The sequence below is a fragment of the Cariama cristata genome, unplaced genomic scaffold (genome assembly GCF_000690535.1).
Source record: "Cariama cristata isolate BGI_N322 unplaced genomic scaffold, ASM69053v1 scaffold20836, whole genome shotgun sequence".
NCBI lineage: Eukaryota > Metazoa > Chordata > Aves > Cariamiformes > Cariamidae > Cariama > Cariama cristata.
In genome coordinates this window covers 75,531-89,918 of record NW_009623193.1, presented here as the reverse complement: position 1 = coordinate 89,918, position 14,388 = coordinate 75,531, and the positions used below count along the sequence as shown (strand labels likewise).

The 14,388-nt window shown below is 37.6% G+C and overlaps 1 protein-coding gene across 1 annotated transcript in view; it reads right to left on the bottom strand.

The window, feature by feature from the left end:
- LAMA2 (laminin, alpha 2) overlaps positions 1 to 14,388 on the bottom strand; it is a gene marked incomplete at its 5' end in the record, with an annotated part of 113,985 nt that overhangs the window by 26,707 nt on the left and 72,890 nt on the right. The window contains 7 exons of the mRNA XM_009702647.1: positions 784 to 937; positions 2,361 to 2,532; positions 4,822 to 4,942; positions 7,458 to 7,469; positions 9,144 to 9,282; positions 11,553 to 11,697; positions 13,792 to 13,954. Of these exons, the coding sequence (XP_009700949.1) occupies positions 784 to 937; positions 2,361 to 2,532; positions 4,822 to 4,942; positions 7,458 to 7,469; positions 9,144 to 9,282; positions 11,553 to 11,697; positions 13,792 to 13,954 (906 nt within the window). The remainder of the gene's footprint in view (positions 1 to 783; positions 938 to 2,360; positions 2,533 to 4,821; positions 4,943 to 7,457; positions 7,470 to 9,143; positions 9,283 to 11,552; positions 11,698 to 13,791; positions 13,955 to 14,388) is intronic.

Below are 14,388 nucleotides of genomic sequence, written 5' to 3'. Positions count from 1 at the left end.
TCTGCTTGAGTCTTGCACACTACAGTAGGGCTGTTTCTAACAACTTTCTGAATGATGAAGTGTAATTAGCATTTTTTACAATGTCTGAGAAAGGGCATAGGAATTTAAGTGAAATTGTGTTTAAACAACATGGTCCAAGAAGATCTGCAATACGAATGACTGCCGGTTATGTGGGACTGTGTGTCTTCGTTGTTTTACCATATTTAGTTGGGCACCGCCATAAGGCCATGTATATACACCATGTATATACAAGGCATATCAAAAAGGCTACGGGCTACTGTGCTGTTGCTTGTGCTGTTGCTGTTTATATACTTTGAAAACAATCTTTTCCTACATGTCTTGAAAAGGTGATTTACTGCACTGCAGCAGTATTTCTCATCCATGGATTTAATTAATAAAATATACTTGCCAAGAACCAGAAGGTTAAAGATGCCAATAGAGACAAATGCAGGTCTCTAGAGAAACAGGCTGGTAGCCTAGAAAAGCATGTAAACCCAGCCCTGCAGAATAATAAGCACTGTCAGAAACTAACTTCTAAAAATTTTTAGATAAGGATAGAATTACACTAAATTCTTTGCCTCAGCAGAAGCATTTACATGGATTGTTGAAGACATTGGTACATTCACTTTGTTGAATTAGCTGTGCTGTGTGGTCTGTAGCACTTCCAGGTGTTTATAGAATCATAGAATCATTATGGTTGGAAGAGATGTCAAAGATCATCAAGTCCAACCGTGACTTTATGTTGATAAACTTTATGTTAATAACTTTATGTTAATTTGTTACCCTTTAGCTCGTTCTATCCGGATGGAGTGTGGTCTGCCATCGTGAAACTCGCCAGCTTCTGGTTTGATGGTGATTCTGTGGGGATCCCGTATCCCCGTGGAGATATGCACTTCCAGTCGACCTCTGTTCAGGAACACTGCATAATAGGCCTGCAATGTGTATGTTGGCATGAGAAGGTAAGCGACATTTGGAAGGAAATGATTTCACTTAGGTTTACATTAATGTGTATGTTTTATTTTCTTACACCAGTTTTTAATCTGCTGACCATAGACAAGATACTGTAGTTTCAGTTCTGCTGCTGCTACATTCACACTCTTGTATTTTTGTAACAAGGAAAGGGTCATGCTGGAAAGCCTCATCAAAAAATTTAACTCTTTGCATACCTATTTGCAGGGAAGGATGGAGACTTCTGACCTACAATAATTCTGATTTTTGTTGTTACAAGGCGTGGTCTTAAACTCATCAAGCCCTGAATAGCATTTATCTCAGTGTGAGTTCTGTGTTTGGGAGGGCTGGCAAATCAGCCTAGTAGTTACTCTAGCAACCAATACTGTGTTGTAGTGGATTTCAGGATCTAACCTCCCGTTACTATAGCAATGGGTGTCACGCTCACTTCTGTGACCCGAAGAGCTGGGAAATGATAAAGGAGCCCCTAAGCTGAAGTTAATGTCATGCGAGTGAGCCATTATAATGCGCTTGTCCCTGGAGTGTGTTCCTCCAGGTCACTGAGCTCTCTTCTAAAACAGGCGGGAAGGAGAATAATGAAATATCATTTCCCAGAAGTCCTGAACAAAGAAAGTACCAAAATATTCTGTTCATCCCTGTTGTCATATGTCTGTCTGTGAGGTTTTTAATTAATCAAGATTTGAATGATGTCTAACACGAATCACACTTTTACCGGTTAGTCACTTCAACTCCGTAGGTACTTCCTCTGAACAGACTGACTCTATCCTCTTCTTCAGAAAGGATTTACACTGCAGATTTGTATTTTACAGGACAGAAGGAGAGGATGGAGCACTCTTAAGTCTTATATCCCACAGCAGTGATCCCAAACAAGGGGCTTATCTTGCACTGGTTTTAGCAGGGGTTTTGGTTTGTTTTTTTTTGGTCTCAGGGAAACAGAATGGTCTTCATTTATGTCTGTATGAACTGGAATGAGAGATGTTTCCAGGTATTAATAATGCATAAGTAGTCCTCTGAATGAGTGAAGAACAGTATTCTCTAATATTCAGGTTTGATTAAAAAAACAACATGGAAGCATCTATATGATAGAAAAACAAATCTGTGTTGTTTAGCAACAAATAATGGATGCCTTACTGTAAGTCTTCAAGAGAAATAGTTACTCCAGTGCAAAAAACCCAGCCTCTGTCAGATTCTCCATCAGATAAAGGATAACATTAGCAATAATTTATTCCCAAGCACTGAATTTTAACTTAAGTATAAACATCTGACAGTGTCTCAAAACAAACCAAGTGGAAGAAGTTCAGTAAAATTGTGGGTTTGCTTTATCTTTTGCTAGGTTCCTGGTACCTGTCCTGTCTGTCTGCGCTTTCTCCTCAGAGGGGCAGCTTTCCTTCCAGTCTGCCTGCGCTTTCTTCTGGGGGGGACAACTGTGCCACTTGTGCCAAACAAGATGATCCCAGAGTCATTCTTGGTGCTGAAGGAGAGGTTGATTTCTGTGCCCATGTCAAAGGAGACAGGTTGCAGTTCCACGAAACCTGGCTTGGGGAAGCTAACGGTATAAATCTTCTGTGGGAAGAAGACAGGAAGATGCATTAGTAGGGTTAAAAGTATCAACATGCAGAAAGATTTCTTAACTAAAACAATAAACTATGTAAATTTAACTAGTGTGAAGAGATGGAAAGTAATAATAAACACTAAGCAATTTACTTCTCAAAGTGTTGTGCAAACACTAATTTACCTGTTTACACCTCGCATCATTAAAGTATTTCTGGAAGCTTGTCTTACAGGAAGGCAAAGTTCCAGTCTTATTTTGGTATATCCTCTTGGATCAAAAATAACTGCTCACAGGTGGTTTTTTACATGAATATTTTCCATTGAGTTAATACACTGGGATTTTGCTTTTAAATCAATACAATAGATAACAACAGCCAATAGGAACATAAACTGGATTCTATTATTTGTCAAATGTACCCAGAAATACTTTTCATTAATCAGTCATTATTGCTTCATCACTATCGCTTCACTAAGCATCACTGCTTCTTGATGACTCAGGCTCATAAATGAAGCACTCGTTGCGCATGGCCCAACTCTTTGGACACTGGTAGCCATTAACAAAATTTAAAGAGGAGAACATGTCATCAAATAATAAATCAGTGCATACTCCTGAAGATTTTCTGTACTTGCTGCCACTTCATGTATTCTTCCAGCTGTGGAAGACCAGTCTGTAGAAACAGTGACTTTTTCTAAAGTAATTCACCATTTTTTCCGTACAGTAGGACTGTTTTCAGGTCCAGAGGTAATAGATTACACCAGGTAAAATCATTGCTGATGATGTTCACCTTTCTCTGAAATCTGAGGGCATTTAAGTAATCGAGCATGTATCCAGTCTTTACCTTTTTCTTTTACTTCACTTTTTATTTATCCTACATATCCTGTTTTGTACAATTAGAATATTTTATTTAATTCCGCAACAAAATGATTAATCCAATTAGACTTCATACTCTGAAACCTCAAGTGTTACAAAATAACATGAAAAACAAAGTACTTTCCAAGATTCATAGCAACAGAAGAAAATGAACACAACTACCCTTCTTTCCTATTCAAGAAAGAATCTACAATAAATGAAAACAAATATGAACTGCTGTAGAAAAGTTTTGCTGAAACCAAATTTGTAAGACTTAAAAGCATTTGAGCAATCTGGTTGCTTACAGTTTAGCATTATCACAAACTAGAAAACTTAAAAATGGCCATCTCATGACAGATCCATCTAATCCAATATCCTGAGAGTCCTATTGTTGTGTGCTTTTTGCTCTGATGAAGGCTAGAGGTACAAGTGATAAACACAGCAAAAGAGGGTCCTCATCTTTATTTTGGCCTGGCCAAGTTCCAGCCACTGTTCAAAGGAAATTTGTAATGTTTTGTAGAAAAAATGTTTGGAGAGCATCAGGTTAACGACGACTCATTTGGATTTACTGTAGTGGTGTCTGATATGGAACTCTAGATCACATGTCTGCTGGCAAAACTGTCTTAAATTGTAGACTTTTCCAGGGAAGAAATACAAACTATTTATTGGGAGACAAATGTCACTTGAAATATTTTTTTATATACGAAGACTCTTCTTTTCCATGGAAAATTACTATATTGTCTCCCAAACTTGGGATCAGATTCCTTGAATTTTGTATGCATTAAAAGCCTGTTAATTAGAAACAGTAACAACTGACTATAAATAGACTTGAGTTGTATTTAAAGTTAAAATAACAACACCAATTTTGCATATTCTCAGTGATCAGTAAGAAATGTGCCTTCCAGCTCAGTGGTAGCTTGTAACAGTAAGTGCTGTACAGTTCCTATCCTAAAGGTGACTTTGTTTCAGTTATCCCCAAATATATGGTGATTTTCAAAGTACCTCAGGTTTTCTGTAGTGAATGATATTACAATAACTATATTTTTTAAAAAAATTAATTTAAATCCTTGGATTATGTGCATAAAAATTTTTAAGTTTTTTGCAATATTTTCAGTGCCTAATTCTATCCTTATTAATGTCAATAGTTCCCATTTTACTCTGCTGAAACAAAGCTAGACCACAGCTAAACAGTTCAGAAAATCCTACCTTTTAGGGACAGGGATATCACAACTGGCCAGGGATACTCTCCAAGAAGTTAGGATCTGGAAAACTGGTCTACTTGCTGATCAGATTCATTCATCTTTCTCTTAAATGTAACTGTTCTGATTTTCAGGTTAGATCCCTATGTGTGTCTGAATATGCATTATACAATTAATATGTTACGCTATAAAATCAGAAACCAGAAAACATTTATACCCATTAACACCAAAATACATGGAAGTCAGACTAACCTCTAGTGTGCATCCTTTGGTTAGACCAACAAAATCAGGACTACTCAAAATATTATATGGTGTCCTTGAAATTTCAATCTCTTTGAGGCAACCTGTATATTTCTTTAAGTTCACTTCAGGCCTAAAAAAAATTTAGAAGTACAATATGTTTTCAAAAATAGAGTTTAGAGAGAACAGAGTCAGCCAGACACACACATATGCACTTTCAGATGCACAGATGCTGGTGGGGTTTTTTTTTGTTGTGTTTTTTTTTAAAATACACACATACACTCGAATACATCTTGCCTTCTACCACCTATCAGCACATACTGCATTCTGTCTTGCATCACTCAAAGGTGTAACAGGAGATTCATCTGATCTCCAATTAACAACAGTCCTCTTTTCCATTTTTTCTTTCTTTAGTGTTTTTTTTTCTTTTTTTGGGTAAAGGATTATTGTCACCTTTGGTGTGTTTAAATGCAGTGAGCTATGAAATAAGTAATTAGTTGTCCTTTAGGCAAAGCAGAAAGATGCAAGCTAGGAAATCATAATAAGGAGAGACCTTAACTGGAAGAGAGATGTTTTATTCTTCTTTTTGCATGCTAGATCCTAATGAAAGAGGAACTTTAGCAGCATAGAAACATTTTGGATAAAGTCTTTTCTAAGGACTGAAAAAAATTTTCATTTGATTTTTTTTTAACGCTTTAGGGATTCTTTATGTTCAGGTGGTCTGACATTTGTTTTCTATGTATTTTATATTCCCAGTATCTTTCCTATGAAAACTGCTGCATATTTTCTTATGACACAGCAATACATTTTACTTTCTCAGGCAGTTAAACAAAACAAAACACTTGGGTTTGTTACAGAACTTACAGAACTATCCATCCAAGACAGGAAAATATTGTAATAGAATTGCAAAGTTCCATGGTTTGGCTCATCAGCTGGTTGACAGAATCAATGAGAAAAACCCCTGAGAGTAACACCAAAGCTAGCATGCTTGAATGCAAAAGTATGATTCCTCAGCCCAGGGAACACCAGAGTGAGACCGTAACTGCTGGCAACATCTGAATCAGGCTTCCAAAAAGAAAAGCCTTATAAAGTCACTTCAGAAAAAAAGTTACCATTCATACCATGGAGAGTAAATCCAAAAAGAAAAAAAAGCACTAGTTACTTCACTCACAGTATTACCCATATGTGTTTTCTAGAATGTCTGAATAATATGAACAGCTCAAAGAGAGAAAAATGAATTTGGAAAATAAAGGAGGAGTTAAAATTGTGGAGAGAAAAAAACCCCAAACACTTCAGCATCCTGGAAGGAAAGAAAAGATTTTAAAGAATATTAATTACAAAATAAAACCATTTTGCACAGATACTATTCAGCTGCATGTTTTGGTACTGAAAGCCATTCTTTGCATTATAGCCATCCTAGCAAGCGCAGTGTATTCTCTAGCAAATTAGCATCCTCTACATCAGTTAGAGTAAGCATTTGGTTTACTAAGATAATCCATATTCTGCTTTATTTACAGCCATGTAGCTATGGTCACCTTTCATTTTTGATTTTTTAGTTCCTAGCTCTTCCCCCTTTATAGACTAATCTTCCGAACAGCAAAACAGTTTTGCCATATCATTGTCACCAGTGCCCACAGTCTCCAGTCTTTGCCATCCAGAAACCATTCACGTTCCTACCCCCTTCCTGCCCTGTCCACTTACAGACTGCTCTCATGCTGTCCCGTTACAAGCAGTTGCTGTTAGCTTGTAATTCCCAGCCCACATGAACTCTACATCCTTGCAAACATTGAACACTTGCTTGATGTTTTCTTAAGACTTCATTTTTCCCTTGTTCCCTTCCAAAACATACAACATCCAAGTTCATTCAGATCTTGCATAAATTCTTGGCATTGTGTTTTGGTTTGGGGTTTTTTGTTTGTTTGGTTGGTTTGTTTTTTGGTTTTTGTTTGTTTTTTTTTAAAACTAGGATCACTTTCAAGGGAACACAAGCAAAGATTCCTGGAGCTTGGGAGGAAATAATCTTTCTCAGGCTTGGGCAGTGGGCTGGGGGTAAAGTTGCATTTTTCTAATTCAAGCCAGGAATTCACCTGCAAAACATAGTGAAGTTCAGTTCATATCTGAGCATATCAAAGGAAAAGTAACGGACACAAACAGTTGCAAACTAAAAACATAGTCAGAAATAGGTGACCTCCCCTATCCTCCCCTCATCTTCCTGTTCTTAATCTCAGAAGTGGCAAATTTCAGAAAAATCTGCCCCTCTCTTTCATATCCTCCTCAGTAACTACTCCACTGCCGTCCAGTGCCGCGCTCCTCGCCTGACCCGCCACTGCCTCTGCAGAGCCAAACTCGGCGTCGCTTTGCTTCCGAGGCATTCCAGTGTCATACACAAACACAGCTGAAGTAAGCAGCTGTGTGAAGAAAATATAAAAGTTGTTTGTGTAGGTGTGTGCACAGCGTGTAACATGACAGTGCTAAGCACTTGGGGACAGCTTGGCTTGTTTCAGCATGAGCAACTCGCTGAATTAACAGCCTTAGCGTAACAGCTGGTATAAATACTGCCCACACGCTGCTTCTGCCTTGCCGCCTCTGCTTTCAAGCTGCACTTACTAGACACATGCAAGTCATGCAAGTAATCTGATTATTTTTACCTTGCTTTCATACTAGGGTGAGAGAGAAAGACAAAAAAAAAAAAAAAAGATCAAAATTACATTAATTGTAGCAAATGACACTTATTAGCAAGGTTCAAGTATTTCACAGTAAAGCAGATATACATCATTTACAAACAACATATAATAGATGGTGAGATTCTATACACACTAACAGGCTGTAATAATTAAAGGGGTTACACTGCAAACAGCTACCTTTAAAATGTAATATATCAGAGAGCTTTTATACTCTGTTGCTATAGTTGGTCGTGGCTAAAAGCAAACCATGTAAAAGAATTTGGCAGAACTGACATGACCTGATAATTACAAAGTCATGGGTACCTCAGTTTTGACTGTTTGCAGTAGCTCAGCTTTGCTCTAATCCCCCTTTCACTATTTTTGATCCTAATTTACCGTAACATTCATCTTGCCTCAGTGACTGATGAACCATAGCTGTAGGCAAAATGGTCACCGCAGGTCCAAGTCTAAGCAATTTCTAAGCAATCACAAAGGACTTGCTGGAAGATAATCGCTCTAGACATTTTGTTACGCGCTGGTGTGATTTCACAATTACATAATACAGTGTCATATTTCATGAGTAAAATAGATCTTAGATCTTTTTATTGCTGGGTGATTTGACATCAGAGGTCAGTTATTAACCTAATAAATTAACAAATACACCCGTTCTTTAGTTGAAGAACAGCCTGTGGACTAATCACAACAGTTCCTTGTGCACAAGACCTCTTCAAGGCTGTCATTACGGCATGTAGCTAAAGCTGACATAGATTAATGGGCTTGTTTCTCTGTTGCTCATCTGTTCATTGTAGCACAGAATTCTCTTGTCTTTGTCATTGTAAAACTGCTGAATATTCATTTAAACCTTAAGTAAGTTTTTTGGTCTATTTAAAACCATGTAATACTGTCACTAAATTCAAGTATCTGTTATCCCATTTCTTTAGTTTATTAAAGCTTAAGTTAAAGTTTATCAATAATATTATCCAATATTTTAAAAGTAAATACTGAGAATTTTATTTGTATAAGAAATTCAGGATCAGGCTTCTGAAGGGAAAAGGTTGCCATATTTCATTGTACTTACATTAAATATACCGAGAGTATTATATCATATGCCTTAAGTCCTGAATACAAGAGAGATTTAATCTAAGGAATCCAGAAATTTATGTCTACAAATAATTTTAAATGATACCTAAACACAATATTTTTTGTACTTATTGAAAGTATACTGACCCTGATTGTGCAAAAACATGCATACCCATTTAACGGCAATCCCATGAGGAATGGTCTGTAGTTTAATTTTTCTGCTCATGCACAGGGTAAACACTTGTGCTTAATTTTGTGGAGGTATGGAGCCATTTCTGTAAGTTTGAAGTCATAAATTCTACTCATCAAATAAAAAGTCAGGTACATCATGGTTCTTGCACAGCATCAGAAAGATGTACTGCACCGTTACTTCTATTTCCATTGTATTTATGTAATGTGAGCTGTATGAAATACACTGAAATACACAACATATGCAAATAAAGTATAGGTCTGCAGTGGCAATATAGGGTACATTGGGAACTCACCATTCACTTGCTGCAAGTGAACTTGAGAAATAAATACAGAGACTAACATTACACTGCATTTACATCTCCTTACCAAAGGTAAATAAATTGGTTTGAACCACATTACCTTAGATTTCTCAGGGTTGGCAATCCCCCAAAATATATTTTTTCATGCCCTTTTAAGTTGAGCCCAAAGTGGCTGCCTGTAGAAGTTGTTGCTATGGTCTCTTCTTCATTGGTGTCTATGTCTACAATTGATATGTTAGCTGGAAGACATTTGAGATTAGTTTCAAAATATCAGACATGAACAATGATGTCTTAATGTAAGAAACCAAGAGAAATATTTGAAGTGTTAGCAGGTGAGGGGAGAGGCAAGGAAGGTTGTATTTTGCAATTAAGACACTGGATTTCCAAATTGTCAATTACGGGCAGGGAAACAGACCTGCACTTTCCTTTGTTTCCATAACAACCTGAAAAGCCATAGCAATTCTGTATGCTTTATTTTTATATATTCTCTAAACCCATTTCAGTTTGGTATGTTCTTTGTGTCAATGTAATTTAGAGCTAACACTTCAGGACAAAGTCAAGACAGAAGAAATCATTGTACATTTAATTTGTGATTTCAGTCCAGAGGTTGTCACTTGAGCAGGATTTTTTAGTGTAAAAGTTTGTTAAACATTGTCATTATGTGCCTTAGAGATTGGTGATCAGTCACTCTAAACCATTTTCAAACCCAAAGCAGTCAGTTGCTGTCATGTCCCATCTCAATCTGGAGTCAGTGATGCGCTACATGCAACCATCCTATTTAAATGCCTGTTCCATGTGTATTTTTAATGTATGGATTAATACAGAATATAAAGTTCAATGAGAGAGACAAGACACTGAAAAATGCTGAGCAGCCCCCAAGGAAGAAAGGGATATTCTACCATAGGGATGCAAAGAAAGGGTTCTTTCTTTCCTTCTTCTTTCCTTCCTTCCATCCATCCATCCTTCCTTCCTTCTTTTTTTTTTTTGCCTTTAGACAGTTAAATGCAAGAGATTGCTTATAAACTACACTCCCCTGCCCCCATACCTAAGGCATGAAATGAACCTTTATTTTAACTAAAAAAGTAACCAGCCTGATTTCTGTTAAAGATGGAATAGAGTGAGTTTGGAGACGAAAGACCTGCCAACCTCTCAGGATATTTCAAAGGGAGGACTAGCTAGAACAGGTCATGTATAATCCATGGAGAGGAAGGAACGATGGGAGGATGGGAGGAAGAGTCTTCTCTGATAGAAGCTCTCCCCAAAGGTGAGTTTCTTGCAGCAGCAGCTGACTAAATAAATGCCTTAATGGAGAGAAGGAATGTGCAAAACCTGAAACCAAACTACCGTTTTCAGGAGTGAAAGAGAATTGCATGGGGGATAGACTTTCCTGTTGTACCTTACTGTAAACAGATTAATTTTCCTTTCATTTCTCTATCTGTATCTTCTTTATAAACACATGATATGTTCGAATGGTATTAATAAATTACAATTATGTGACAATGTATTTTATCTCAATACCTCCCAAGTGAAGTATGAACTAAGATTACTGGCTAGCAACAAGGCATTCTTTCTCTAAAGGTGTAGCAAATCTACAAGTGAGAGCTCTGAGTTATTTTGGCCAGTGTCCCAGCTCCCAAGTCTACTTCAGCCAAATGACAAGGGAGTGGGTCTGGGTTTGAGATGCGAAGGTCAGGTAGAGAGCTGGCACCGTAGGAGGCAGAGGAGGAAGAGTGTGTTCAGGGGCTTGTGGTGACCCTGAAGGTTCAGAATGCAGTAAGACTTCAGGATGCAAAGGCACAGGGAGTGTCACAGATGCCATAAATAAAATTAATTTGGCTCAGGTAAGATTCTACCAGTCCTATAACTAGATTAAAAACTAACAAACAAAAAAGGTTTTTGCCAGCATGATAGCCAGCATTCTTTGTGATCTTATCAAATGCCACCACTTCACATTTTGCACCAGTAGCAGGTTAAAGAACTAGTAGCACTTCTGAAGATGTTCCTACTTGTTCCCATGCAGATTCAGACCATGGCACACCGCATATCATTAGGGAATATAAAACTGTTGTTGTGTTTGTCTACTGAGATACTGTACTATCAGTACTGAAGTCATGGCTTAAGTGCTTTGGGGTATGCTGAGCATGAGAGGACTGTACAGCATGAAAACTACTGCTGTCCTAACAAAATTCACACAGGTTTGGCTTATGATTTTGAACAGTATCAGAGAACTGTTGAAAAATCTTCTTTTTTCCCCACGCAGAAGCATTTTAAAATGTAATTTACACAACTGTAAAGCAGAATTATGCCTGAAAATTAAGCTGTCTGTTCATAGAAGGCCTGTTTGACAGTGCAATCACTCACATGCAACTCAACACACCTGTAATCTAAGCAAAAGAAGTTGCTAAATCACTAGAACTTTATAATTCCAGCAATTTTGCACAACATCTTCCCCATGATTAGATGATTAGCTGTACTGCACAGGTAACTGATTGACACCGAAGGAACTCACCTTGCTTTTGAATTCTTGACAGGGTGAAAGATTTCCATTTGCCATCATTATGATTTTGGTTGCTGATAACAGAAGCTGTACCTGAACCCAGATCGTAGCTGACTTTTATACGCCCATCACTGAGTTCTACGCTCATGAAATCCTTCTGTTAATGAAAAGGATTAGATTACACAAATTATGATTCTTGCTCATTTTGGTAAGAGGCATATGACATTAAATAAACACTTTCTTTTCCTGGGTGACAATAGACAACTTTTTTCAAGCTTTTAAAAAATATACTTAGGCATTTACTGCCCAGGACTGTAATGTACAAAAGTCTGCTGCCAACAAGTTTTTTCCCCTTTTTGTCTCCTTTGGATTGCTAACTTAATTGGAATTTTGCTAACAACTTAGCTGGAGTTTTGACAGGATGTCTGTGCTTTTATTTCCTTAGATTGAAGACAAAAATACACATTATAATTACCTGAAATGAATCCTCAGCTTTGAGTATATGTCTGTACTACAGTTAGTGCATTTACTACGTACCTCAGCTAGATTTAAACTTGCAAGGTAGAACACAAGAATAGTAAGGATGGTAAAGGGCTTGTTTTACCAGGATTTCCAGAGAGTAATCTGTACTGATGGAGTAACAGAAAGCTATGAATTGTTATTCTCAACCACTGACACCAATATCTAAGCAGCAACTGGAGATGGCTGACTGGAGCACTGCTATACGCTGCAGAATCTACAGAAGAGCTGGCAGGATATAAAGAGCAAAACAAATAGCCAGGGAACTGGATAGCGTGAAAGGCGTTAAGTAAGCAATGGTGGCACTATGACCCAGGACATGAATGTACCAGAGAAATTCTAAGTTTAATTATCATTTTGCTCATGGTCTGTTCCACCTGTCCTCAGACCTAGGGAGAATGAAAATACGTTACCATGGGAGAATGAAAATACGTTACCATATGCTGAATAATTATGCAAAACTGTGATAATAATGTTATGTATATGAACATAAATTTATGTTAAGAAAAGAGTAAGATTTAACAAACTCAGTATTCTAGATGCTTATGCATGTCTATCCATGCATCACTAGAAAGAGCATCCTCCAAGTTTTTATACAGTGGGACAACATCTTAAGAGACAAATTATATCGGGGACCAGTTGCCTTCTAGCTCCCATTGTTTTTCAGAAGTTCAAGTAAATAATTTTTTCTAGAAAACTACATAAATTAATAAGAATTGTACAAAATAATTACACAAAATCATCTAAAATAATTATGCTTTCAATATTCAATTATAAAAGTTAATTAGAAAAACAACATAAGTACTTCATTATCATAATAAAATGTTATCTTTTACTATCGTCAGTCAGGAGGAGCACCCTCCTCCTTGATAATTCCCGCAATTCTGATAATGTTTCCCAAAATACAGGAATCTGAAATAAGACTGATTTACACAAACACAGTTTTTGTAAAATAGTGACTGCTTCATAATTCTTCAAGACATCAGTGAGAACTGCTGTACGTAAATTCTGGCCCATATGAAAAGGCTAACGAAAGGACTCTGTTCCCAGATAGGCGTGCAAATCAATCTGGATCAGAGATGCTGAAGCTGAGCTATTCCTGATTCATGTGAGGATCTGGCCAGATGTCTTTATAAATAACTTCTCCCTGTTATCCACACACATTTGATAGTGTGTGTAAATAAAAAACCTTGAATAGCCTTATAACTAATGTTTCTGTTCTTTATTTTAGCTGTAAAAGGCACGCAGCATTTGTAGACCTTGTAAAAACGTCATCACCATCACATCCTCTTTGTTGCACCATTCAGTTCCCCTTTAACGCCACTCACGTTACTTACTCTTTGTATCAGCAGGACTTTATCTAAGACTTGTCTCTTCCCATGTTCTCCCTGCCCTCACACTATGATATTTTAAACTATCAATGTACAACCATAACTGACAATGTTTGCACAGGTAAACATTTTAGATAAATTAAAATTAATTACTAATTTCAGAAAAGCTGGAATTCCCCTCAGTCTATCATAATGCTCCCCAGTCAGTAAACACTAGGGGTCAACTTCCACACTGTAACATTGTCTTCACTTGGACAGCAGTGAAGCAGCACACCAGGCAACATCGTACTAGCACAGTGCTACATTAAATTACTATTTGTTTTCCCAGCATGAGGAATTCAGCCACTGCAAAGATGGCATGAAACCTGTAAGGAGCGTGGAGGTTAGCTGGTTGTCCTTACCAAGTCATCGGTAGCAAGATACATCAGCAGGGCGTTCGATGAGAAGGTCCTGAATTTGAACATGACTGTGGAAATATTGGGGTTCCAGCGGATCGGGCGGCTCACCATGGCATAGCTGTCACCATCAAACTGGACCGTCCCTTCACCATCTGCCACCTGTGGGCTGAAAAGGAGCAATTCTAAGCGGTTTCCTTTGCCGTATGAGGTTAAAAGAAAAAAAAATGGGGCCTAGGGGAGTGAGGGGACAGCTCTTGGGAGTATTCCTGAACTTGGTTTGATTTCATATCAAACCCCCACTCTCACAAGTGCAGCTGTAAGGTCAGGTCACCAGATGTCCAACAGAAAAGCACATCTGGGAGGAAGAGGGAAGAGGAATATGTCACATACATCTCATGGTCTGTAAGGAGGCATTTTGCAATCCTCAATGTAAAATAGCATGATGTACTCTTTCATCTTGTAATAAATCTTGGTTTTGTTATTGTCAGTGATTTTACAACTTCTGGAGGGTCTCAGACTGAAAACTCTGGAAACTGTGATTCTCTGTTTACCCCAAATTACAAACATCACAAGACCAGTAGCATCAGGTTTTGGCATTCC